Source organism: Trachemys scripta, chromosome 5 (genome assembly GCF_013100865.1).
Source record: "Trachemys scripta elegans isolate TJP31775 chromosome 5, CAS_Tse_1.0, whole genome shotgun sequence".
Classification (NCBI taxonomy): domain Eukaryota; kingdom Metazoa; phylum Chordata; order Testudines; family Emydidae; genus Trachemys; species Trachemys scripta.
This window is the reverse complement of record NC_048302.1, coordinates 16,099,570-16,126,453: the sequence shown is the minus strand read 5'-3', so window position 1 is coordinate 16,126,453 and position 26,884 is coordinate 16,099,570. Positions and strand designations below refer to the sequence as shown.

At 43.1% G+C, this 26,884-nt stretch overlaps 2 protein-coding genes across 7 annotated transcripts in view; one reads left to right on the top strand and one right to left on the bottom strand.

The window, feature by feature from the left end:
- The window catches only part of TMEM150C (transmembrane protein 150C), a 37,406-nt gene extending 34,607 nt beyond the window's left edge, over positions 1–2,799 (top strand). For all 6 annotated transcript variants that reach the window (XM_034772916.1, XM_034772915.1, XM_034772918.1 and 3 more), the window contains one exon: positions 710–2,799. In XM_034772916.1, the coding sequence (XP_034628807.1) occupies positions 710–918 (209 nt within the window). In that variant the 3' untranslated portion in view covers positions 919–2,799. The remainder of the gene's footprint in view (positions 1–709) is intronic.
- A 362-nt stretch (positions 2,800–3,161) lies between these two features.
- ENOPH1 (enolase-phosphatase 1) lies at positions 3,162–26,863 on the bottom strand. Its single transcript, XM_034772914.1, has 6 exons — positions 26,650–26,863; positions 16,448–16,549; positions 14,291–14,493; positions 9,543–9,675; positions 8,713–8,836; positions 3,162–6,395 (listed from the first exon to the last, which is right to left on the bottom strand). Exons 1-6 carry the CDS (start codon positions 26,731–26,733, stop codon positions 6,256–6,258), a joined length of 786 nt encoding a protein of 261 aa, XP_034628805.1. The 5' UTR covers positions 26,734–26,863; the 3' UTR covers positions 3,162–6,255.
- Positions 26,864–26,884: the final 21 nt, after the last annotated feature.

The following is a 26,884-nucleotide window of genomic DNA, read 5'->3' as shown; positions in this document are numbered from 1 at the left end:
CTGTTTGGCCTTGAGCAAGTGACTTTAGCTCTCTGCAGGGCAGACGAGGGGGGGGGAAGCCGGTACAAATTACCGGGGTCCGTCGGTCCGGAAGGGGGCCCAGGGCCCGACTATGTTGCATATGTTTTTGTCTTTCTCGGTAGTATCATTATTTGTCGATTGTTTTCCGAGTATTTCCAACTCTATACGAACATTCGCTTCTGCGCTTTGACAGTATGACACTGCAGTCTCATGATGGGGGGGGGGGCGCGAAATTTTTTTTCACCGGGGCCTAAACCCGCTCTCGGCGGCCCTGCCTCTCTGTGCCCTTTTCATCATTGGGATGATACTTCCCCTTCTTTGTCAAATGCTTTGAGATGTACAGGTGAACAGTGTAGTGCAAGAGCTAAGCACAGTTTTAGTGGAAATAGAAGCATGTTCATTATCCACATGAAAGTGTTGCCACATGTAACAGGCTTGCAAATGTCCCTGGTTCGTCCAGTTTCCTGCTGAACTAGATAGTTGACATTCACCCTGTCCCTGATTCTCTATTAAATACCTTTTTTAATTGCACATTGGTTGCCACTATCCAGTGGATTATATTTCAGTGTAAAAGGAAGGCAAGATTTTATCACCTTGCGCATTTGAAAAACAACCCAGAGCTGCTCTACCTGCTCTCATCCAGGACTAAGGCTGCTCCGACATGTTCTCCTTGACAGCTCTTCTCCAGACTTCATCCTGATGGCACAGGGGATCCATATGCATGCAGCCAGGATCCAGTGGGGCTTGGTGATGTGCTTCCTCTGCTACTTCGGCACCTTTGCCGTGGAGTTCAGACACTACAGATTTGAGATCGTTTGCTCCGAGTACCAGGAAAACTTTCTGAGCTTTTCCGAAAGCCCGTCTGAAGCCTCCGAGTATCAAACAGATCAGGTGTAGCCCTGCCCTCGTTACATGGCAGGTGGGCTGGTGTGGTCACGAGATTTAACCCATGACCTCATTACATTTTTTTTGACAAGTTCATTTTCCATGTACAGTCACAGACGTATTGCCAAAGGGCTCTGAGGGCAGGTGTTTAAGAGCAGAGCAAAAACCAAGGACCTATCTGATCAAATCTGAAAACACCAATGTATGTGTAAAGAAAGGCCGACTGCTAAGTTTGTACTAGAGAGGTCTCTCTCCTCAGCCCCTGTCCCATTCATCTTAGAAATATCCTAATCCTCACAAGGCCACTGTCAGGTAGGTTGTATTATCCCCATTATACAGCTGGGGAGACGACTTCTCCAGGGTGACAGGTCAGTCAGGGTTAGTACTCAGGCTCCTACTCCTGCAATCAGACCACTAGACTGCACTTGTCTCAGGTTTCAATTGGTTTTTATTGCCTTGTTGTTGGACAGGGGTAACTTGATTGTGAAGTGAGGAAGAATTACCAGCTGGTTTCATGGCAGCTGGACTTGGAATCAGTTAGTGGAAGAAGAGAGCACAAACATACTGGCCCTTCCTTACGGATAGGCACTTCTTCCCGTTTGGAAAGCAGGTAAAGGTGAGGCCTGGTTTGGGAAAAACTAGACAACTGAAAAGGCGGTGAAACAGACAGTGGTGGTCAGCAGATGCCCACCTTGTTGTGGTACTGAGGTCGCCCACCTGCACCAAAGCGAAAATAGAAAACGCATCCCAACGCAGCGTGGGTGGGGCTGGGCTACATCTCAGTGTGGTATGGTCTGAGCAGCTGTGACCACGGGAACAAACAGCACTGGGTTAAAATGTGAACGTTTCTTCTGCCCAACGGGGACCAAGAGGGTGTTGTTTTTATTTGTAGTGCTTCCATAAAATACTGTGTATAATATTTAGAAAGCTGCTTTTCTCACCGTTTCTCACTGACAAGGGGAACCTTGTCTGAACTTAGTCTGAGTGAAGACTCTGGCTCATGTCTGATCAGAACATCATAAATTCAGGCAGATTTTACTGGCTGTAGGTTTATTTTACTGCTTATGCACTAACGGTGAAATTCACCCTCTGCAGAGGCCTTTGCCTCAGCTTACCTACCTATGTGCCCAATTCAGCAACGGACTCCGATTGTTTGGATCCCTGCAGAGCCCCATTGAAGCCAATGGCAGCTGGAATCCACCTGTCCAGTCTTTGTTGAAGGATCAGGTCATAGGGCTTAAGTGTGACTTAAATGGCGGACTGGCCTAGGTCTGGCCCTCTGCAGGGGCTGAATTCACCTTAAAAGTTCAGGATAGTAAAGAAATAGCTACAGGTAGAGATGGCTAGACAAAAACCCCAGCAGAACTCGGAGGAGCTTTCATTCCATTCCTAAAGGGGATGGAGCTAAACTACCGATGATCTTGATTCAATGACTTTTCATAATGTAAAATAAATACAGCTCAAATTATAGAGCAGGTTGAAAAACCAGCATTTCCAAATCAAAACTGTTTGGCTTTGGGGAGTTTAGTTTTTTGAGGAAAAGTCTAGATTTTCTGCAGAAAGGACACGGTTGGCGAACAATTTCATTTTGACAAAAACCCAATTTTCCACTGAAATACAGTTTTGATGGAAAAATTTCAACCAGCCCTATGAAATTGATTACTTTGGGGCAGATTCTACACTTGATTACCCTGGTGTAACTCCAGAGTAACTCCACTGAATGGAGAGTTTACATCTGGCTGCAGAATTTGGGCCTTTAGTAATTATCTAAGAATAAGAAAAAGTTAGCAGGACACTTTCAGGGAAGGGAACGTGTGGGTGTGTTAGTCATTAAAATGAAATGGTGGTGGGTTTACCACCTGTTAGGGGAAGACTCAAAGTAACAAAGCCAATCCACGTATCTTTTCCTTTTCTTCACTGCCGGGGAAGGGGAGACTGGTAGGAACGCACATAAATGGAGAATCTCCCACACATGTGCATATTGAGCAGAGAGTAGTAAGTTTTTGTTTAAAAAGTGTTTACTGTAAATAGTCCACTGAGACATTTTTTTTAAATCAAATAATGCTTTTGTTTTATCATTTTATATTTTGAAATTTTATCAAGAAAAAAATGAAGTTTGTGAATTTTTTCCACTGACAATATGCAATCCAAGCTGAATTTCAGGCTTTTGGTGATGTACTGTACATTTCTTAAAGTATTTCTAATAGCACATTTCAGTACAGCTGAACAATAACTAATATACACTGAAACATGACCACTAAATAAACTTCTTTTATGGAAAGAGTGAGTGTTCTTCCCTCCCCCCATATACAGTTTCATTATGACAAATGGAACAAGGTGTGAGCGGATAGTCACTTTGCATCGTGATACAATGGTACACATCAACTTTACCTAAATCCAATGCCCAGTCAGTCATGCAGATATGGCTACAGCAGTAACCGTTGTGAATCTGGTACATTTCTGCAGTGTGCTCAGATCACTTTAACTAAGCAGTTGGCCACAGATGTGTTCAGAGTAGCTGGGTCTCCCTCTCCAGACTGAGCAGCTACTTCCCTAAGGACCTGCCATCCCAGTTTAAAGGGATGTGCTGTCAAGATGCATTTTATTTTTTGCAAAGACCATCTCTGTGTTACTAGCAACACGGACCTGCCACAGCATTTTACAAATGTTATTTGGGCATTTATAATGTTGATTTAATCTTGGCATTCTAGTTAAGGCCCAGTCCTGCTACTGGATCTATTTGTACAGGCTGGTGCAGAGCCTGTAGAAATCCTCTTACCTGGACATAATGGGCCCTACTTGCCCTACTGAATGCAGGCTCAGGGCCCATGTTTGGGCAGTGGAACAGATAAGCCTATTTTACTTTCTAGTTCTCAGGCACAGTATTGCCAAACCCACAAATTCAAAAATCATTATTATTTTTAAATCTCATTTTTTAAATCTGGGGTTGGATTAGAAGGAGCATCGTAATCTGCACACAAACTCTTCCTAGAGTTACACATGGGAAATACTGGCATGAAAGCTGGGGAAATGCACCTTTTCATCCCAACATGCAACCCTAGGATCTTCATTTTCCCTCCCTCACCTACCTTCTCCTGGCTTCAGTGGCTGTAGTAACAGTCCGAGCAGGGGGATATGTTCACACTTCCCACCTCTGATCGTAACCTGACCCTACAAAGCTTCCCCTTGGTCTCTTTGCTGATGAACAGATCTCACGGGGAAGGAAAGCTGTGTTCTACATGCACATGAATGCTTATAAGATGCCAGGACCTGACCCTTGTCTGGTACATTCTGGGGAAAGAGCAAGTCCACTCCACCTCCAGGTACCTAACCTATTATTTCCAGCTGCTTTGGCTCAGTGGGGCCCCCTGAGAGGCAGTAGAGAGTGTGTCACTGCTTTCTGTACTTCTCTGGGATGGCAGGTCCTTAGGGCAGAACATGGCACCTTTTCCCTTCCCTGCAGGGGGCACGTCCTGGTAGAATCAAATGCCCCCACCACTGGGAAGTATCTAAACCTCCTCCATTGCCATGGCTGATGGTATTAGAATTGTCACTTTCTCCCCTGCAGGGGGCAGCCCACACACAGGCTAGGTGGAGACCTGTTCTTTGATCCCAGACAGGCAGAAAGGATGCTGGCCAATGTGGAATCTGTGCGTTATACAGATTCGCTATGAAAAAATTCCTTCCTGCCTGTTCTGCTCATGAATTTGGATGCACGGGCTGGTAGGATGACATGGGCAGAAGTAAGGATTTCTGGCTCCTCTAAGCCTGCGTTTCTGTAGTTTTCTCATACAGTGTTTAAGTAGATAAAGTTGTAAAACTTGACATGTTTCAGATCATTAGCTAAAAAAAAACGTAAACAGTCCAGTTGTGCCGGTAAAACATGCACAGTGAAGGACAAAGACAAGCACATGACCAAATATGCAGTAGCATCCATCGCTACCGTTTCTGCACAAGCAAGAGAGGCTAGGGTTTGGGTACATTTTACTGGGAATGCTTGATGTTCCTTGAGTTAAAGGATCCCCTGTAGGCCATTCTCCACTGCCTCGCACTTTAAGCTATTTTACACCCATTCTTCACAGCTGTAGACACTACCATTCTGATTGGATAGTGCTTTATACCCACAGGTGCAAGGGACTTATAACAAGTGAAAGGTAGTGATGAATTAGACCCTTAGGCACTGTGCTCCACCTGTGGTGATTGCTGTTAGCAAGTAGCCTACTTGCTGCTCCTGCTCTACCCCATACAGAACTCCTACTGAAAGCAAAGGAAGGTTTTGAGTGTAACACACTAATTCCTCTCCAAGAGAAGGCTCACGTGGCCTACAAGAAACAATGGGGAAGGGTGTAGCAGCACTGAAGGAAAGAGCTAGAAGGTTATAGGTAAGAAAACCCTTCCACCAATGCTGGAGGCTGGGCACTGGTGGGATAATGCAAATGCCAGAATTTTAGGCAGAAGACAATTGTACTTTTATTTACCACACAGTATAAAGTGGCATAGGTTAAGTGGTGCTGTTACATGGTTTGTATTTTTGTAATCATTCATTGATATCAAATGCAGCAGGTAGTGCCAAAGCCATGAACTGTCTTTTATAATGTCTAGTTAATAGCTGAGCTACAAGTTGGTGAAACCTTTTCTTGGCTGCTTAAGGAAAACTTCAGGGCTTATTGCTAAGAGTGCTACATTTCTGAAATAAATAGAAATCTGGCTTTAGCATGCAGCAGGTCCTGGAGCACATAGCCCAATATCACAAGTAGGTTTACATTTAACTTGGCCTCCTCTGTGGCAGATCTAAGCTGCAGCATCCAAACTTCATGGTCCACATTTGACATTTATCTTTGGCTATCCCGAACATACTTACCCTAACCTCTTAAATTAATTTTGCTTAATTTAACTTCCAGCATGAGAGCTACAGATCTTATTGGAAGGGGGGAAGTTCATATTTCCTTATAAGATTCAAGTCTGTGGGAGCGTGAGAAATTCTTTGTTCACAGAATATTTTGGTTTTAAGTGACAAATGTTGTCACATGGATTTTCACAACTAGATTACCTGGTGGTTGGCTGGGAAAACAGTCACCCTGTAGTAATAAATTCCCTGATAGGAAAGCTAATTGAACACAGGCTTCATGGATACTGCTTCTCGCACCACTCACAACTCCAACAGACTTTGACAGGCCTCAATTTCACTGCATTAAAAATCCCCTCCAAAATACTTAAATCAATTTCTGCAGCCGGTCATGGATCCTGTCATATCTTTTTTAAAATTCTTATTACCAATATAATTAAAGATTACACAAGGACAATTCCAGCGGGTGTAGTTTGGTCTATTGTGCAGGTGCACAAGTTCTCCTAAGTGGAGGAAGGCAGGAACAGTTCATTGAAAGACGTGATCAGACTGTAATACGACTTCTCATCGTCTGTTAGCCCTGCATTGCCTGGCCTCACGACCACAGCCACGTGCATGTCTGCTTCTTCTGCAGCATTTGCCTCTGTGGAAAGACCAGAGTTTAGGAAACAAGAAGGCTAACACAGTTAGTTTGGTGTTTCATGTTGGTGGGCAAGTCAACATGTGCCTCCTCTAACCCCTCTGCCTCCCCAGTTTTGGGAGGCATCTTAGAATGCATGAGGGGACTGGAGGTTGAGAATCAAACTGGGTCTCCATACAGCAGTGCAATTTTATTTAACAGTAGTGCTAGCAGGGAGCTCAAAGTCAAAATCTAACCCCCTCGGCTGAGGCAGGACCAAGTAAACCTAGACCCTCTCTGATACGTTTGTTCTACCTGTTCCTAAAAACCTCCAATGGTGGGGCTTCCACAACCACCCTTGGAAGCCTATCCCAGAGCTTAACTATCCTGCTAGTTAGAAAATTTTCCTAATATCTCCCCTAAACCTCCCTTGCTGCAGATTAATCCCATTACTTTTTGTCCTACCTTTGCTGGACAAGGAGAACAATTGATCTTAGTCCTCTTTGTAACAGTCCTTAACACATTCGAAGACTTATCAGGTCCCCCCCTCAGTCTACTTTTCTCAAGATTAAATTGTGCCCAGTTTTCTTAACCTTTCCTCATAAGTCAGGTTTTCTAAATCTTTTATCATTTTTGTTGCTCTTCTCCGACTCTCTCCAATTTGTCCACATCTTTCCTAAAGTGTGGCACCCAGACTTGGAAACATTACTCCATCCGAGCCTCCCCAGTGCTGAGTAAAGTGAGACAAATACCTCCCGTGTCTGTTCTGAGGTAACCAGGATTTTCTCTTTTTAATAATTCTCTGTTGCCTTACTGTGAAAAGAGCAGAACACTAGGCTACTGTAGGAGGCCAGGGAACATTATGTCATCAATATATTTGAATGCAGTGGTGTTCTCAAATGGGGGGGAAGTTTCTAAAGAAAAATGGGCTGAGAACACAGGCCAGTTTGGCCTCAGTCATAGCAGCAGGAAAGTAAATTCCTGGAGAGCATCCTAATCCCAGACTCCTCCATAATATTCTCGCCTGTGATAGTCTGGTATAAAAATGAGGTGCGGGTTCAGTTTATTGATGACTCGAACCTGAATGCCTGGGAAATGGGGAGTGCAAAATCTGACAATTTAGTGTTAGAATTAAGTTTCCCTTTAGGATTTCTGTCTTGTCCTCCACTGCTTGTGTTCCAGTATCAAGTTTCCATTTCTTTATTAAGGATTGTGGATATACTGACAAATATACTCATTTGTTCCATAATGAATACACTGCTTAGAGGCCTAATCTGGGGCTACCTTTGAAGCATACTAAGGGATATGTTCTGAACCAAGTTACTTGGGGGGTTATGCTGGTATAACATTAGAAACTATGCTATATTTATGTAAGGAAAAAGGTGAGCGAAAAAAGCTCTCTGGACCTGACTTTCTACTGCATGGATCGGCAACCTTTGGCACGCAGCCCATCAGGGAAATCCACTGGCAGGCCGGGATGGTTTGTGTATCTGCAGCATCCGCAGGTTCGGCGGATCGCAGCTCCCATTGGCCGCGGATCGCCGTTCCAGGCCAATGGGGGCTGCAGGAAGTGGCGTGGACCGAGGGATGTGCTGGCCAGTGGGAGCTGCGATCGGCCGAACCTGCGGACGCTGCAGGTAAACAAACCATCCCAGTTCACCAACAGCTTTCCCTGATGGGCTGCGTGCCAAAGGTTGCAGATCCCTATTCTATTGCCTCATGATGGGTGAGGTCACACCCACTTTGCACAGCTGTTAATGATTGCCTACGGTGTAGAGCAGAGAATCAGGTCCTCTGAAGAGGGTGCTTGTAACAGCAGCATAAAATACAGTAACCCTTATTCGTAGTTTTAGGCTGAGCCGGTACACCTGTAGACACTCGTCAATTGCACACAGACACAGATTTACTACTTTGCACCCAGTTTTAGTGGCCTGTGCTAGGCTCCTGGTGATAGACCGGGTTTGTCTACCTGAACACCTAGGTTGTGGCAAGCTGGGGTGTAAATCTACTCCCTAGTAAGTGTCCACGTGGACCCTGCTGCTGCGCACCAAAAGTTCCCTAGCCTGCTTTGATCTACTCCCTTTGCACCCCAGCTTGCCACAAACCAAACGTTCATGTAGACCAGCCCCAGGTTAAATGCTTGCCCTATTTCCCTTGGCTTGACACCGTCTACACACCAAGTGAGGCTACCTGATGGGATGAAAGTTTAAGAAAGGAGCCGTGCAATGGATGTGCAGACATTCCAACCCTGGCGGTGGCAAGTGCTTAACGCTGTACAGCTAGAGAGCACATTCCACCTCTGCTGCAACGTGGGGAAAAGCAGGAAAGCCAGACCTCCTACCTCGAGTGACATCCGTCAGGAAGAGAACGTTGTTAGTTGAACACCCGATGCTTGAGGCAATCCTCCTGTAACTCTCACTCTCTACTTTGTGACCTATTTTGGTATCGAAGTGGCCATCGAAGAGCTGAAAGATGGAAGAGAGCATGGCTTTTGGAGGAGGATACTAATTCTAGAACCCAGAGAATGAACTACAGAACCCTAATCAGTATCCCCTCTTCCTACCAATGCAGTGAGGGGAATTTAACAAACAAGGCTCTGATCACGGGCCAGCCAGAGAATACACACCATTTTCAATGATACAACAAACAGAAAGAGCTTCCAGAGCAGCGGGGCCCCATTAGCTGTGTAGTTTTCTCAGCACCTTTCCTTAAAAATGGCTTAAAAAATCCATTTACAAGCTGTGGAGATAGGCTTTGCACAGTGCCTAAGGGTTGGCTTGCAGTGAGTGTATCCAGACTCTTCTGGAGAGACTGCTTAATTAGGGGGGATTCTCTTTCTTTTTAAGAGTGGGGGCAGGGGAAAGCGAGATCTTTCTGTTGTGTTGACACTGTCACACTGGAAAGGCTCTTGCTGATATCAGTGCACAATATCAACTGAAAAAGCAACTACGGGAATGCAGTTTCTGAAATTGTAGCAGACATGAAAACTGCAGCTCAAGCCACTTTCTCTTCACCCATCATACACTTCTAATTTTTACAGCATCAAAGAATATTAATGGCTAGCACATCGCCAGCACGAACCAGTGTATCCTCACCCCAGCTCCGGGAAGGTAGCTACCATCCCCGTTTTGCAGATGGAGAAGCTATAAAGAAGGCTATAATCTTATCTACCTCTAGAATATCACCTTCTGTCGAGTATCCAAACAGAAGCTTCTGGGCCTCCACGCTCCCTGAAGAATAGATATACACTTTCATTCCTGCTTCCCTCCACTTCCTAATGGCTGGAACCACGTCCTGGAAGAATCTGCAGTGAAGGATAATTGAGGTATTAACAACTTGCGGACAAACTGTGTGAGACAAACCTAGTACTGCCCGTTTCTATTACCGGATGGATTTTTTTTTTTTTTTTTTTTGGTGGTGGTTTTAAAAGCTGCTCAGTGCTTCTCCACTGGGGAAGTTATTTCCGTAACAAATAATATACTCTTAACTCTGACTGAGCAATCTATTCTGATTACTGAACAGCAAGTAGCTACAAACATCTGTTTCAGACACTTGGCTGAGGCTTCTCCTCCAGCTCCTTACATGTTAAAGGAAAGAGATGTTCTGCACCCACCAGCCTGACATTTGGAGGGATTAAGGAAGTTAACAGACCTCTCAGTCTGAAGCCTGATTGTCCCATAAAATAGTTTTTCATTCCCATGCTAGTAGTAATTAGTAGGAGCAACCCCCTCTCATTCCCACCCATTAAAGAGCAGCTTAGTTTCCTGGTTCTGAACGCTTTCAGCAGGCAAGGTTGGGGGGCAAAAGTGGAAATGAAATGAGAATGCAGCCCCCTAGGATCTGTTGATGCAGCTCCTATGAAATGTTCAGGGTTAAAGAACAAATCAGGGGGGGAAATGCAGATCAGACCTACTCCATTTATGGGGACTTGTTCTTTAGTTTTACAGTAATAATCATGGATCAATTTCATCCCTGGCTTAACTCCACTGAAAACAAAAGTTACATCAGGGATGAAATGACAGAAGATCTATTGATAGTTAAGCACCAAACCCTCCCCCCCCAAAACTCCAGCTTTGCGGACGGTTGAAAAATGCCACAATAGTGTTTCCATCATCACAGCCACACCAACTGACGGCAACAGGAGAGTGGAGCCCATCTGACTAACCAGTAGGTGACACGGTACCCCCGTATCACACCTTTGTAACGGTGTTTATTCGACATCCGCTCTTATCCAAAGAGCAACACACAGCAGAGCTCCAGCTTCGTTTTACAATCCGTTCCCTAGTCTGATGATCGGTAGGTGCTTTGTATCAGTTTGGTAAAAGAAAACAGAGAAATCAGTGCAGGTTTTGTTAAAGGGGGTAACTTAACAGTTAGTTTTCAGCCTTGTGTGATTGGATTTTTAGGTTGTTAACGGAATAATGAGTTTTAAGATTGACAGAAAAAAATCACTAATGATGCAGCTAGGACTTTGACAATAGCTTCTTTCTCCACTGCCTTACACCATTATAATTTATAGCAAGGTACAGGTTTGGGCCCCGTTGTGCTGGGTGCTGTACAAACACAGAACAAAAAGATGGTCCCTGCCCCAGAAAGCTTGCAATCAGAGTATAAGACAAGAGATGGAGACAACAAACTGACTCGGGGAGCAAAAGGTAACAGACTCTACTGGTCAGCATAAGCAGGGGTCTCGGCCCAGCAGCTGCCCAATAACTGCAGAGTTTTTCTTTGTAGGCATGGCAGCAGAAGAGAGTTTGAAGGAGGGTAATGAGGTGGCTTTGCAGATGTGGATGAGAGCTCGTTCTGTGTGGAACGTGGCCAGTGAGAAAGCACAAAGTGCTTGTTGGACAAAACGTAAAGTGGATGAAGATGACTGGTGTTACTGGCAGAGTGGGGTCAACACCTTGATAGCGTATGGGAGATGACAGAGGGCAGGGATGGGCCAGGAAGGCCCTTAAAAATGAAGAGAGAGAGAGAGAGAGAGAGAGAGAGAGAGTGTGTGTGTGTGTGTGTGTGTGTGTGTGTGTGTGTGTGTGTTTTGATGGGGTGAAGGAGACGAACCAGGGGAGGGACACACAGAGCAGTATGCTTTAGTGGAAGCAACGAGCGAGGAAAGTGATCTGAACAGCTGCATTTGGAGTGGGTTTATACCTGTGCAGTGGGGCTGTAAAATGCCTTCGAGTCAGAATGGCAGCACTTGACAGCCACACAGTACAGGTGCAAACAACTGCCCAGCATGCGAGACAGGGCAATATCAGGCCCAGGAATGGGAGCTGGGCATCTGAAGAAATGGGGGATTTTGAGCTGATGGAAAGGAATACACTTTCCTTCTGAACATTTGTTTACAGTACATTAACAATAGTGTAACTCCCTCTTCCTCACCTGTTCTTTGCTACCGTATGCTCAATACGCCACGTGACTTGAGGGGTTATACAAAACCTTTGCTGGTTATTTAGAAGACATTTCAGTACAACAACTTCAACTTTGGTACCAGTTAACCAAAAAAATTCAAACAGAGCAGATCTCTGATAGGAACTTGCCCCCTCTTATGCTTTTGTTTGCCAAGCTTAATTCCTGTGTCTCAGACTGTGATGTGCCAAGTCTGGTTAGAGGAAGAGGGGAAATTCCAGGGAACTGACCCAAGGCCCTACTTGCCAAGGAGAGACAAATTTTAAGATTCAGACAATAAGTCCTCCTCTTTCATATGGCCACCTGAAAAGCACCATTAAAGGTCCATGTCCAAGTTTGTCATCCACTCTATTAGCTTCCGGTGCCATGGAATGAATCAAGCTGTCCCTGTAGAAAAGGCTCTTAGAGGGCAGCGGCTCACTAGATTTTTCATAGAATATCAGAGTTGGAAGGGACCTCAGGAGGTCATCTAGTCCAACCCCCTGCTTAAAGCAGGACTAATCCCCAGACAGATTTTTGTCCCAGATCCCTAAATGGCCCCCTCAATGGAACTCAAACCTGGGTTTAGCAGGCCAATGCTCAAACCACTGAGCTATCCCTCCCCCTATGGTTTGGGTGTTTTCTCCACAATGGTGTATCAGGCTGTCCATTTTTCATTTCTGAAGTAGGTAATTGCATTGCCTGTGTGAGGGTTTGATGTGGTTCACTGTGACCCGCATGGTGAACCCAGGTGATTGGTCTGTAGGATCTGTGATCAGGGCTTGTTTCTCTACCCACGCTGCTTTCCCACAGTCTCCGTCGTTGGGCGACGGTCTCGAGGTTTTGAGAGCTCTGGCTGCTAAGCAGAAGGGATTCCTGGACTTCAGGCAGCAACTTGATCTTCACAGATGGGCAAGTCTGAGTTCATTATCACACGGTCCTATTCTTCTATTATTGCTGCTTTTCCTTGGAGGGGTGGTGGTAAGTGAGGTGCAAGGACTGGAGCCTTCAGCGCTCCTGTACAATTCTCTTAAGCATTCAATTGCACATTGACAAGTTTTGTATGTGTGCTACCTGCCCATACTGGCACTTCACTTCAGCTGCTAACGCAACGGGGGACAAGGTGGCTGTGTGCAAGGTGTGAGTGTCTGCTCCACAATGGCTCCTTTGTGGATTGTTGTTCCTAGCCTTTATCTTGGCAGACAATCAAAAGCCAGGTTTCAGCATGATCCTGAACGAAAGTGTTCATTAGCTGACTGTACCAAAACGAAGTCTGGTATGCTGTAGAGTGCATAAACAGCTGAATGGGGTTTTTCCTTTGTTAACCATCCCAACACTTGCACTGTCTCTTCCTGCTTCCCATCCTCCTTTTTACTACAATACTTTTCCTTTGTCTTCTAGATTTCTACCATTCCCCTGAGCTCTCTATTTCCCTTCTCTCTTCTCTGTGCAAGGAACACCCAAAACACCTGGAGACTGGTCATTCTCACTCCGCAGAACGTCACAAGTATTTTAGCAACCTGTTTGCTGGAAAAAACAGGTATCAGTGGAGATGGAGAGCTCGACTTGCCATTCCACTCTCAGCAACTGTGAGATGCCTAGATGAATATCCAAGAGAGCGAGAGGAATGAAAGTACCTGTCCCAAAGACCGATGGGAGTTAATCTCACTTTTTGTGCTTTCCCCCAACTCCTCCCCAGTTTCTTGTTTAGGTTTGTCTATCCACCTTGTCCCAAAATGAATTCTAACTGTTGGATAAATGGTTTGAAATAAGGAGGGCTGTTCTCTAAACTGTGAGAATTACAAACTTGTGCTTTCAATTTCCCTTGCTAAGTGAATGAGAGTCAGTTTTACCAGCTGAATAATAGGAGATATATATTGCAAACATAACAAGACAGCCCTCTTAATCACATGAGCAGAACTGCTTGCTCCAGTTTCCTCACGATGTGTAGTCTCACAAGTTTCTATTGCTCAGGTTCTGTATTTCCCATAGAGCCTGTGAGTTAGTGTTTGCCATCTTGCCTTGGTATCAGTTTACTGGTGACAATAACAGCAAAGAGCTCAAATGTGCAAGCACGTACCTGCTGAACATAGTGATCATTTTATACGGGGGGGAGGAACACACTCCCTGGCCCCTCAAGTTTTCCCATTACTCATTGGGACGACTACTGTAAACTAAGCTGAATCCCAGGGTCTTACAATTTCCCAAAGTCATTTTACAATATTGCTCCCTAGATCCACGAGTAAAATCAACCACAAATCATGGATAAGTTTTGCACTGTGCATTCAAGGTGAGACTGGCTGAATTTGGTTCCATGATAGTGCTTAGGCTCAAGTCCCCATAGTAATCCATGCTTACTGTTCAGCTAAGAAGTAATCGGATTACATTTTTATACAGCACTACACTGCTCCGACCAGTCACCTTCCAGCCCTTATGTAACTACTTGGCTCCAACGTACGTCCAAGAAACTTAGCTCAGCAAAATATAAAAGATCTACTTCAAGGAAACTTTCAGGACCAGGAGTTACTTACTCTCCCTTCATGCGTCCAGTTGCATAGGCTGCCCTCCACATGTGACCCTGCAGCTGTTTCAATGCTGTGGTCTTCCTGTCCAGGGACATCTGCCAGTGCACATTGTCTACTACAGCCTGGATGACCTGTTCCACTTCATCTTCTCCATTTCCAGTTTCTAAAGGAATAGGCACAACGCCATCCAAGTTGGAATCCTCTTCAGCCTTGAAATTATGAACAAAAAAGGTGACCCAAGATTGCAGAATAGGGCCCTGATTCAGGAAAGCAGTTGAACATAAGTCAATCCCTATTCAGGACAGCACTTGAACACGTCCTTAATTTTACACACGTGAAGTCAACTGGGCTTACACAGGTTCTTAATAGCTTTCCTGAATAGGGAATTTTACCGGAATTGGGGTCTAGAAGCATGCACTTTAATTGTAAATTGCACTAGCCTAATTTGAACACTGGTTATCCTACTACGTAAGGTTGGACATAAGTTAAGTTCAAACACTTAAATTTAATCTTACATTCTTCATTTTTTAAAATGTGAAATAAAGGCCCCAAGTATTTATAACTGACCCAAAACCATTTTGGACGTTAGTTAAACATCTTGGTCTTGCATTTAAATATGGAGCCTTTTTCCATCTATAAGATACTGTCCCAGCTGGACAAATTTCAATGTACACCAATAAAGAGCTAGAATAAAATGGTTTCACCTAAATCCTACATTAACCAGCTATGGAAAGTCAGATTTCCTGAATCTATTAAAAACATGGGTTCTCAAAAAAAGAACAATACTTACCATTTGAACAGCACATTAAATGCTTTCAACACTGCTTTAATCCTAAATATAAATCACTATTACCACAATGATTTGTGGGAAATATATAGTCCTCTCCAAGATTAATTTAATAAAAAAGGAATGCATAAAATGTGGCATAAAGACTGTGTATATTTAAATAGAAGTTTCATGGATAAAGCCTCAAACTAGATTTTAAAATAGTTACAGGGTAGTGGGGAATACATTCAGATTCTACATTTAACCACTACCATTTAAAAAAAAATAAACTAAAAAGTTAATGTTATGTTGGCCCTGGACAAACAGATGTTAATATCATTCTATTTATGTGCTCCCTGTATCCTATTTGAGAAAGAAGTCTTGTCTAGTGGTCAAAGCACAGGACCCAGGACCTTCTGGGGTCAGATCTCAGCTCTGTTACTGATTTCCTCTGTGAGCTTAGATATAGAGGTAGGTTTTCTGACTCTATCATCATAACCAGCTACGAATAGAAGGTCACAGGATCGAGCCCAACGTGCTGAGCACTCTGGTTGCCATTCAGCAAAGCACTTAAACGCATGCTTAACTTTTAGCACACGAGAAGTCCCATCATGGGACTACTCCTGTACTTAAATTTTACTGGATCAGAGCCAGCGTGCCCAGCACCCTTCAGAATAAGTCCTTAAATTTATCTGCTTAGATCAAGTGCTAAATATACAGCCAGATCTCCACAAAGAGCTTTCAGAAAGAACGTTCTCAGCGAGAACAGATTCACAGCACCCAGCCTCTGATTAGAATTGTGCTGGCCTTCCTGTTCTGCTCCAGTACAGCTGAATTTCAGAGGTGAAGACTGCATCTCCACCAGTGTACTGTTGTGACAGAGATCAGCTAACAGCCCCTGAATTTAAACATCTGGGAGCCTGAGGCAGGTGGTTCTACCTAGGTAGGTTTTTATACTGTACCCATCACAGTACTATGTGAGCTCCCCTGACTCTCAGTGGATGACTCTAGGCTCTGGACCTTACTCCTGTGTTGGCCCAACAGAGCCAGTGTGGCATTTTAAGGAATGGGGATGGAAAATGTGTGTTTAGTTTGTGTTCACATTACTGTACCCTGTAAGTGGGGATTTGAATCTATTTATGGCTGGCATCAGTCAGCAGATGTGTCCTTCAGGTAAATACATCCATGGAATGTCTGAGGGACAGACACACTCTGTAAGTTCAAAAACAAATAAGCTCAGAAAGAAGGAAAGTGCTCCTCAAAGTCAAGTGATAACTCTTCCTCCTACTTCACAAATATATGATGCGATTAGTAAAAACAGCCACAGCTCTGAGTGACCTGAAGTCCTTGACAGGCAGTAAACCCTTGCAAGACATAACATGGTTCCAGTCACTCACCTGTTTCCTCAAAAGGCTGATGTCCTGCTGGCACTCCTCCTCTTCCCAGTGCGCACGTAGGTACTCTTTAACATTATCTTTGATGTACGGAAATAGTGTGTCCTGGTAACAAAAACACACAGGACTCATTTAAACTTGTGCTCTTACAGTCATGGATACTTACAGGGATACTGCACATCTGATTTAAAAAATTCGTCACTTTGTGTACCGTAGGCATTAGTAACCAGTTAAAACTCTCTGAAATGGATAGAAATGCTCAGTAACTATTGTTAACGATGACTAAAACAAACCCCAACCCTGATGGCACAGAGGAACCCAACAGAACCACAAAGTGCTGTGTGGCTCAAGGTGATCCGAGTAAGTGCTTAGAAGTAGATGGGTTACTGAAAACCAAGTGAAAGCATTATGTACATGGATAGTCTTGTATTAGTAACAATGAAAAGACTTCAAAAAGAGAAGTTGGTCCAATTTCTGATAGAGCTGCTTTCCAACAATATGTCCTAAAATTATAAAAAAAAAAAGTGTAAAAAAGCATAATGTTTTTTCTGATCTCTTGCTGATGTTTAGAAGGATATTTTCACCATGGTATAGCTGATAGTACAAGGGAATAGAGAATCAAGCTGTTCTGTCAAATGCACAAAGGAAGTGAACTGAAGAGATGCGTCATTCCTCCCCCCCCCCGCTGATCTTTTTCTCTTGTAGTGATCTCAGGTGTTACATGTAACACTAGTACTAATGGGTACAAACCTTTCTGGCAGAAATGTGATTTTTTTTCCTTTCAAAGTGATGATGCCCCCTTAAGCAAGCTAGTGAATACAGATTTGCCAAACAGGTGCTTATGTAGCCGCAATCACTTAATATTGCAGAGGGACCAGTTGAAGTACAGCTATGCTAATAATGGCCAAGCTATTCTGAAAATGAAAAGATGTGTCATATTTGACATCGTAGTGAATGTCCAAAGATCTTTCAAATAACACGACATGACTTTCAACTCCTAAGCACAGGAGTTCAAGGCTGACTGCTCGTACGCTCAGAACTAACAAGTTATAAGAATTTATTTCCCTATTTTAAAGGGGGCCCTTGTTCTTAGGTCATTCTAGAAATGAAATTTGACTTGTGATTTGAGCTAGAGAATTATACGTATTTTTAAACTGGTCTTTTAAGAAAGTCTTACATCACCCTATATTTAGGCTTTCAAGTGAGCTCTACTGGACAGTATTTCGAATTCTAAGTGAAATAAAGCAAACATAAAAAAAAAAGTGAGAGGAGAACTGTAGCCATGATATGGGATCTTAAGGGTGAACAGAAACACAAGTGAGCCTTTTCATCTCTAATCATGTGTATTACAGTAGCACCACCAGACCCCAGTCAGGACTATGGGGATGAGGAGAGAATGTCCTTGGATGGAGCTGGGAAGTTTATCCCTGTTTAAGTTATTTTACTTTCCTATTATAAACATTAGCTTTTAAAGAAAAGACCTTGCTAACTGCCACCATTCTTCTTTCTGTGTCATGCTACCAATTACACATCAAATAAACCATTAAGACTATTATTTGTATTGCCGGAGCGTAACATCTAGAGGTTTCATTCCCATTGTGCTAGGCACTGCACAACCATACAACAAACAGTGCCCGCCCTGTCAGATTATAACACACAATCTCTCACAGCTGGACAATTACTGTACTTTGTTCTGGTGAAAGTGACATCTCAGTTATGTGATGTTTGTGTCAAACAAAAAACCTGCGGCTCTGAGACACCCGGGTACCATGATGGATTAAAGAATTTTGGGACCCTGTGCAGTGCACTATAGCATTTGGGTCTCTTCTCTTTCCTCCCCCCCCCCCCTCCACACACACTCTTTCTCTGCTCCCAGTGGATGGGTGGTTGCATCCCTGGGTTTGGAGTGTGAGCCCGCTCTGCACTCACCATGCGGCGGGTCCTGTCCTGTGGGGCTGGCCCAGCTCTCTGCTCCAGCCTTTTGGCTCTCACCACAGCCCACAGGGGGACCCTCCACCCTTCCCAGGCGGGTTTGGGTGTGTGTATGGCTTCCTCCCTGCCACACCCAGTGGTCAGGGGCCCTGTATAAGTGCACTGATTGGGTTACAACCAAGGCAGAATGTGTGTTTCCATATAGTCTGCCAAGACCTTATAGCATCTCCAGAGAACCAGCACGGTCCTGACAAACCAGGACCTCTGGCCAATTTGCACAGCGATGGGAGGAGAGAAACATACTGAACACAACATTGCACAGTTAGCGCTTCAACCTTATTCCTGTGTTAATGTCCATTTAATGAACAGAAGAGCCAAATACAACAGAAAAGCACACTAGCTGAATAAACTGCTAATACAATGATCAGCAGTGAAGTTGTTAAAGGTGACATGCAGAAAAATAAATTTAAAGTAAGGTTTTGCCCCTTTTTCCTTCCTCATGACGAGCGCCTGAAAGTGGGTTTTTTTGCTTGTTTTTACCTTGAAAAGTCAGGAATGTCAAGTCTAGTCTGGTCTGCCCTGATTTTGCTAGAAGACCTCAGGGTGAAGACTGAGGAGAGATAAATTGGCCAGGGATGTTTGTTGTGAATGGGGAGGGTGTTGTATCTTTAAGGTAACTCTCTCTCTAAAGTGCTCTGTAGTCATTGGAATTAAGACTCTTCAGTGCCATTATAAACGGCATGACTAAAGAACAACTTCCCATCTCCACTGCTCTGCTTTCAGGCTCAAGTTATGTCCGTAATTCTCCAATCACTATTGAGAGTCTTTTGTGGTTGTACAGAAATACTATTCAAAAAGTTTATTTTTTAACTAAATGTTTCAGGTCTTTATGTATCAAAGCAGAAGAAGAGGGCCCAAACCCATTATTTTTCCTCCTTTTCATGTCCCCTTCAATGTTGTTCAAACAATTATCACTAGTCGTCAGTGTTGACTTAATTTCTTGGTGCAACTATTTCAGTCAGACAATATCTAGACCCGTGGTTCTCAACCAGAGGTCATGTACCCTTGGGGGTACTCTGAGGTCTTCCAGGGAGTACATAAACTCATCTAGATATTTGCCTAGTTTTACAACAGGCTATATAAAAAGCAATAGCGAAGTCAGTACAAATTAAAACTGCATACAGACAATGTCATGTTTATCCTGCTCTGTATACTATACACTGAAGTGTAAGTACAATATTTTTTATATTCCAATTGATTTTATTTTAGAATTACATGGTAAAATAGAGAAAGTAAGCAATTTTTCAGCAATAGCGTGCTGTGACACATCTGTATTTTTATGTTGATTTTGTAAGTTTTTAAGTGAGCTGAAACTTGAGGTACACAAGACAAATCAGACACTTGAAAGGGGTACAATAGTTTGGAAAGGTTGATAACCACTGATCTAGACTACATTGGATTGGATTATACTCTGAAGATTCTCTTTACAGCCAGGTGAGTAAGAAGCTTTTCAAGTTTTAATTAAGAACAAAACAAAAAAAATCAATTAAAAAAATGCTTGTCTGATTTGTTTTATCTACTATTGTTCTAAGATTACTATAACTAAAAAGAGTAAAGAAAATAACTTCAGTTTGATTACTCTGTGCCCTTGAAAGTACTTTGTAATGGACAAAACTTTTGTCTAGTCAATTTCCCCTGTTTTTTTTTTTTCCCATGCAGTAAGGGGGAGAGAAATACTATAAACTACAAAAATTTGCAAGGGAATCTGGTGAGGAGTAATATCTGAAGCTACTTATCTCATTTTTAGAAAGTGACTAGATTTCAAATTGATGCCCATTTAAATTCAACAGGGAAAACAGGATAAAAAGTATCCATTGTGACAGATGTGTCAAAAATGCAGCTGGCTTGATGTATTTATGTATCCCCCATGACAACATTTGTATGATGCAAAATCTCAACTGTCATTTAAAAAAAAAAAAAAGTGTCTAGCCCTTGTGATTGCAAAGAGAGGTTTTCAAATATAAACAGAAATTGACCACTGCAGTTTTGTCTTCCTGATTCTGCAGCCTGCCTGAAACAATGATAGATATGATCTCCCACACCCCGTTCATCTAACTGGGGTTCTACCTTAAGCCCAGTGACAACATGTGAATGCTAGCATTGATTGATTCATTGCTGATCCATCTAAGGGATGGGAGGATGCTCCAGGGGTTGGGAACTAGGGTTAGTTGTTGCAGCGAAGGGAATATAAAGAGAGAGTGAGAGAACAGACTTGGAGGGTAGAGAAAAAACTCAAAACTAGCAGTGATCCTAAAATTGAGACTATCTTCCTATTGAATGGCGGATATTGAATGGGACAACAAAAGTAGAAACAAAATACTAAAATTAGAGGCTTAATTATATAAAGAGCAAATTCTACCCTTGATCTTTATGCAAACCTCCCATAACATCAGTGAAAGTTCTGCTGTGGGTGGAGGATAGTGCAGAACCCCAAATTCATACCATCCCCCATGAACCAGAATTTAAAATTTGAAGTCAGCCCTATGCAGAGGATGAGTCTGACAACCCTGCCCTAGGATATGCAAAAATCCTAAATCCCTAAAGCATGCTGAAATGCTCAGCTCCTTACTAATGGGATTCTAATATGGGAGATTATTAGAAAACTCTCTGTAGATTAATAGAGTTCGGTGAATTAAATGATGGAAGTGGAACCAGATTTAATTATATCATCTGCCGAAATTACAGCACAACAGGAATCTGAATATTCTCTAAGAAGATTGAAAATAAACGATTGGGAAGTCTATGATGGGACATATCTAAGGAGTAAGCCATTTATACTCTATAATAAAATCCTCTTTGGAGAATCCAATTGAGACCAGGAAAAAAAATCTTCTTGCAGCTGTTTATAGTGGCCAGCTATGAATTAATCAGTGAAGTGGAAGGGAATGGAATTGAGTGAGTAGTGGCAACCATTCTTAAAGCTGCAAAAAGATGCAGCTTAGAAGCTTCTTTGAGGGAAAATGAGCAATGTGTGCCATATTGCAATAATTAACATAATAAAGCTATTAAGGGAAGCTTTATTAGAGCCAAAGTGTACTTCATGTGGCAGATTTATTTGATTTTAAAAATACAAGCAGTAGCCAAGAAAATAAACCATTTAAAAGTAGTACTGGCAAATTTGATAAGCTAAGGCCAAAGATACGATACATGCATTTGGAAAATTGGAGAACTAGAAGAATGAGTGGCAGGATGAGGAAGAAATGGGTTTACGCTTCTTGAGAGTGATCCCACTATATCATTTCTTGAATCTAGAAGGCAGCAACTTTGTTGGGGGCAAGTCTTGTTTCATTCAATGAAAATTACCTTTCAGGAAGCAATTTCTGTAAAAGATTCCACTATTCTATTCTTCAGGAAATAAGTATAATTACCTTCACCCTGCGGGTGCAACAGATCGCCGCTGGGTTTGTAACCCGTTAGTAACCTGGTTAACTGTAGATACAGATTGTGTCCACGCTTCATGTAGTACGTACTATAGCCTTGTCTACACTCGAAAGGGTTTGCCAGTATAACTATACAGCAAACCTTCCTAATAGAGATGCAGCGTATACTTGCAAAAGAGAACTACGTCTGTATCTACACGACAGCCTTGCTCCCGCAGATGTAAGCGCCCTACTATGCTAACATCATAACTCCACCTCCACGAGAGGCGTAGGGTTTAAGTCGGTGTAGTTGGGGTGACAGTGTCCATGTAGAGCACAGCAGCTGAGTGGACTCTGGGCACAGATCTCCTCACTGGAGGTGAGAAGCCCTGGGGAGGATGCACACCACTGACAGAAGGAGGGTAGTGTGGACATCTGTAATTACTGAGGGGGCTGTAAGTGGACCTAACATAATGACTTAAGTCTATAGTGTAGACATGCCCCAAGTCTGCACTGGAGCTTTTGCCAGCAGTTATGTCAGTTAAGTGTGATTTATTTATTTATTTCCCCCCACCCCCCAAACAGACATAGCTGCGCAGGCAAAACTCTGAAGTGTAGACCAGGCTCAAGTAACAAGGGCAGCTAACCATATTTTACCCTTGTCAATGGCTTAAGCTGGAATGAACTGTCTTTCTGTAACCAGTTATTATAATTTTGCTTAGCTGGCAGGTAACCCTAACTGTATCCGTATAAAATGTTTGTCTGGCCCGCTTTCTCCCTAGCTCTCCGTGCAGTAGGACTCCCAGAGTGCATTGATCAATGTGAGGATGGTGCTGCTCTGTGTGCATATCTTTTGGGCACTTGCTGAGGTATTCTGGGATAGTGCTCTGATTTTTCCGAAAATGCACTGATACAAACACAATGAGGTGTGGACCAGGGGTGCTGAAACACTTTTTATAGTGGTGGTGCTGAGGGCCATTGAGCCAAACGGTGAACTCTGTATATAATGGAATCCACTTCAAGCCAGGGGCTGCTTCCGCACCCCCAGTTCCAGCACCTATGGTGTGGATGCACTAAAATGGTTGTGTTAAGAAAAACGCTGTTGTGTGAACACAACTCAACAGCATTTGTGGTTTGTAACCAGGTCCGATGAGTGTCAAATCAGTTATAAAACAAACATGGCTGTATTTGTAGTGTCAGTGGGTCCTAAAGTAACGCCTCTTGTTCAGCGTTTGAGAGACATACAACACCGAGGGGCAAATTTTTGTACTCCTTCCCAAGCAAAACTGCCACTGAGCTCAATAGTAATTCCTATCATAAGGGCTCAGGCCTACAATTCTTCAGCATGTAAGTGCCCATGCAGACTACAGCTGTATTTCAATAGCCAATTTGTGACATTTATCTGACCTGTCTATAAAAACCAAGTGGCAGCCAGAGAGCACGACCCATTGTTGACCAAATGTGCATCTCCACACCCACTACATGGCCCAACTATGTTTGCATTGGTGCATTCTTGGAAAACTTGGGCAGCTATCCCATTTGCAGGGAATGATATTTCCACAGGATGTTCACGAAGACTCTGCATTGCGTGATGTGCTGCTGGAGGAGGAAGGCCCAGAGAGCTGGAGGACGAAGGCCCAAACAAACAAGTTACATACGCCGGGTTAGGAGTTGCTGACTGGTGAGAGGAGCCGAAAAGAGTAAAGTCTGGGTAACTTCTGTGCAGCTCAAATTGTAACAAAATACAGCCAATCTTGGCAGGAAATAGTTAGGTGCAATATGGGACCTACTGAAGAGATACTAAAAAATAACAAAAAGTGAAAGACAGAATAAAATAAGTTGTTTAAAATATTTGGAAACTTTCCAGCATGTTGAGTTTTCATTGAAAACTATAGAAAAACTGGTCCTACTGTATATTAAGGTTTGATTCATAAATGGTTAATGAGCCAGTAGAGGTTACAGGCATGTCAGGAGACTTGAGTCGCATATATTATTGATGGTAACTAACACATCACCAAAATACATTCTAGATGGTTATAACTTAAGCAACCTACTCACCTGTTACTCTTATAATTTCTAACAATTGATTAACATGTTAAGAAGTGACTAAGATATTTGAATAGTTAAACTATTTATATTGGAGTGTGACCGTAAATCTGTTAGGTGAAGGTAGATAACCAAAACAGTATCCCAAATCTTTGAATCTGCAATTATTTGCCACAGGCCCTATTCATGAGTGGTCTTAAAATAACAAAGTTTGAACAAAAGAGAGAGGGCTTTTTTTCAATTATCATGTGGACGCTTGTCTGGTAAAAAGTGAAGAGACCACTAACTCAGTTCATATAAGTCAGCTTAAAAGTAATTTTCAGGTTCCTGCTAGCCTGATTGGGATTTAAAACTGGCAAACTAAACATGGGAGATCTCGTATTCTATTAGGGAGAGGGATAGCTCAGTGGTTTGAGCATTAGCCTGCTAAACTCAGGATTGTGAGTTCGTTCCCTCAGGGATTGAACCAATGAGGGAACTGGGGTTTTAAAAAAACAAAAACAACCTCTTGGGGGATTGGTCCTGCTTTGAGCAGGGGGTTGGACTAGATGATCTCCTGAGGTCCCTTCCAACCTTGATATTCTATTATTATTATTATTATTATTTGGTTTTAGGGCCTAATCAACATTTACCAAATTTTTTAAAGCTGAGCCCCCTGAGAAGTAATTTGGGCCCTCCATTTGTTTGTTAAATGCCTATGCATCTTAATTTATATATCATCAGCTCCCTATGCCACTGCATAATTATATTGTTGGCATTTGAATTGGCACTTACTGAAATGAATAGGCAGTTCACACCTCAGCTACTAGATCTCTACAAATCCACATGGACATCACATTCGGAGAGCATCTGAGGGTGTTTTTTTGTTTGTTTTTTTATTAATGAAAGCTGAAACGTGAGAACTACTTGAAGGTCCATCCACTCCCCTGTGGTTAGTCTTTTGCACCAGGAAAGGCATGGCCCACTGGTCTATGCAATTCAAACCCTCTCCTACACCACCACTCACAGAGAGAAACAAACCAACCGTCAACATGCTCAGAAATACATTTTTAAATGTTTCTCTTGGAATACTCTTGCCCTGATGAAGAGAAAACATAATGTGGTTAAAATAGCTTTTGAAAACTATACCAGCAAAACCATCCTTGTGCAGATGTAGTTATGACAGCCAAAAAGGCCTTTTGCTAGTGTATCTGTATCTCCAGTAGGAGGGTTTACTTTTGACAGCATACATGTGCTGTAAGGAACACTTACACCCATTACCACAACCAACGTAACTACGACAGCAAAATTTATAAGTATAGACAAGGCCTAATAAAGACTAAGCTGCTACCTACAGTCCACACAAGCAAGATTTAGAAAGTTAGTTTCCTTTTAAAGACCCAAGGTTTTGACCTGGTATATCAGTGATCTACCAAAATCATAATTACAGAGAAGAAAAATGTTGTATATGGTAAAAACAAAGATACCAACATATAAACCTATATTATCTTAGAAGAGTGACTCTACATGAAAGCCAGTGGGTGAAAGGTGGTGATGGGGTAATCAGTCAGAAGACTGGTGAAACTTGATTTTGTTTTCTTTAAAAAAAATGAGTATTTTATGTTATGATTGATAATGAAGGGCCAGCTTCACAAACACCAGAGACAAGCACCCCTGGGACAAAAAAAGGAACCACTCAATATTTTGATTGACTGAAACCAGCATACAGATATATTAAAACCCCCTCTAATAAGCAAGGGCTGCCCTTCTTTTGCTGAATAAGAAGGTGGATTTTTAACTTGTCTGAAGTTGTTTTGCATTTACAATGGTGTACATTTTATTTATCTGTTTTGGAACAGTAATGAAAAACTAAACTGTTGCCTTCATGTCATTCATAAGGTCCTGATTTGCTGGCAAGTTAAGCTCTAGAATCAGAATTCTGATCACCTGTGTTGTCAATGCATACCAGCAGCAGTCAAAATAACACAGAAAAAAATCTGGGCTTGTATATTCAGTAGGGTTGTTTCATTTTTAATTAATTTCTTTTGCAGACATCCATGTTCTGAGCACTAGCCTGATAGAGTTTGACAGAGCAGCATGCATAATAACCTTTGAACTAGAACTGTGATCCAAAGTGACAAGGTTCTTAAAGTGACCAAAAATTTATATTAAAAACTCAATCAAATAAACTAAAGTACATGTCCACCAGCTGTGTAGGAATTCCATACTAGTCACCCCCAAACCACTAACCTATTTTCAATTCACTATTCTTGTTCTTAGCGCTAAGCCACAGTAGAGCTTAGCAAACAAGACTGGGCCTGAGGCATATACAAATGACCTGGTTTCTTGAATACTGGATGTGGCAGGTTAGCATTCTAGTAAAAGTAATCTACTCACATTTGACAAATTGCATTTATGTAGCACGGTGCAGAACTGTGGCTGGATGGTAAAAGTCTATTAAGATGGTATTCCTAAAACGTAGGTGTTCTGTGAGAAGCAAGGGCTGGACTAGATTTAGCAGTCTCTCTAAATGTGTCTAGATTTACATTTAATGGGGGTAGATGTGGCAGTGATACAGAATTGTTTCAGTGCAACGTTTAGTGGAGTTGCAAAACAACTGAACAGTTTAGACAGACCCCGCACATGCTACAGTGCTGCGAGCCAGTCTCACGCCCATCACCTCCCCCACGCAGCAGACCCCACCTCCCTGAGTCCAGCAGCCAGCACGGCCCTGTAGAAACCCGCCCGGTCTCAGGGCTGTTCTGCCTGCTGAGTGCAGCCCGGGCTCCTCACCAAGGTGCCTGCCCTCCCCGTGCAGCGAGCGCTCACCTTGACATAGGTAATAGGCGTGGTGGTGCCTTCGATATCCAGCAGGATCACAGCGACTTCTGCAGGCACCGCGAACACCACCATTGCCACCCGCGGGCCAGGTCCCTGGCAGCGCCGCGCGCCCCCGGCCGGACACCCTGCGGCACGGCTCTGCAGGCGGGGAGGGGCGAGAGCGCGCGCCGCGAGCGGAACCTGCGCGCAGCCCGGGCAGCGGAGGAGGGAAGCGCACCACGTG

Bases quoted from the DNA above. Each gene is read 5' to 3' on its own strand.
- ENOPH1 (XM_034772914.1), bottom strand. From the start codon at position 26,733: ATGGTGGTGTTCGCGGTGCCTGCAGAAGTCGCTGTGATCCTGCTGGAT. The intron at 16,550-26,649 runs GTGAGCGCTCGC...TTTTGTTACCAG, and splicing joins CGCCTATTACCTATGTCAAG to GACACACTATTTCCGTACAT. The intron at 9,676-14,290 runs GTAAGTAACTCC...CCTTCACTGCAG, and splicing joins ACTGGACGCATGAAGGGAGA to ATTCTTCCAGGACGTGGTTC.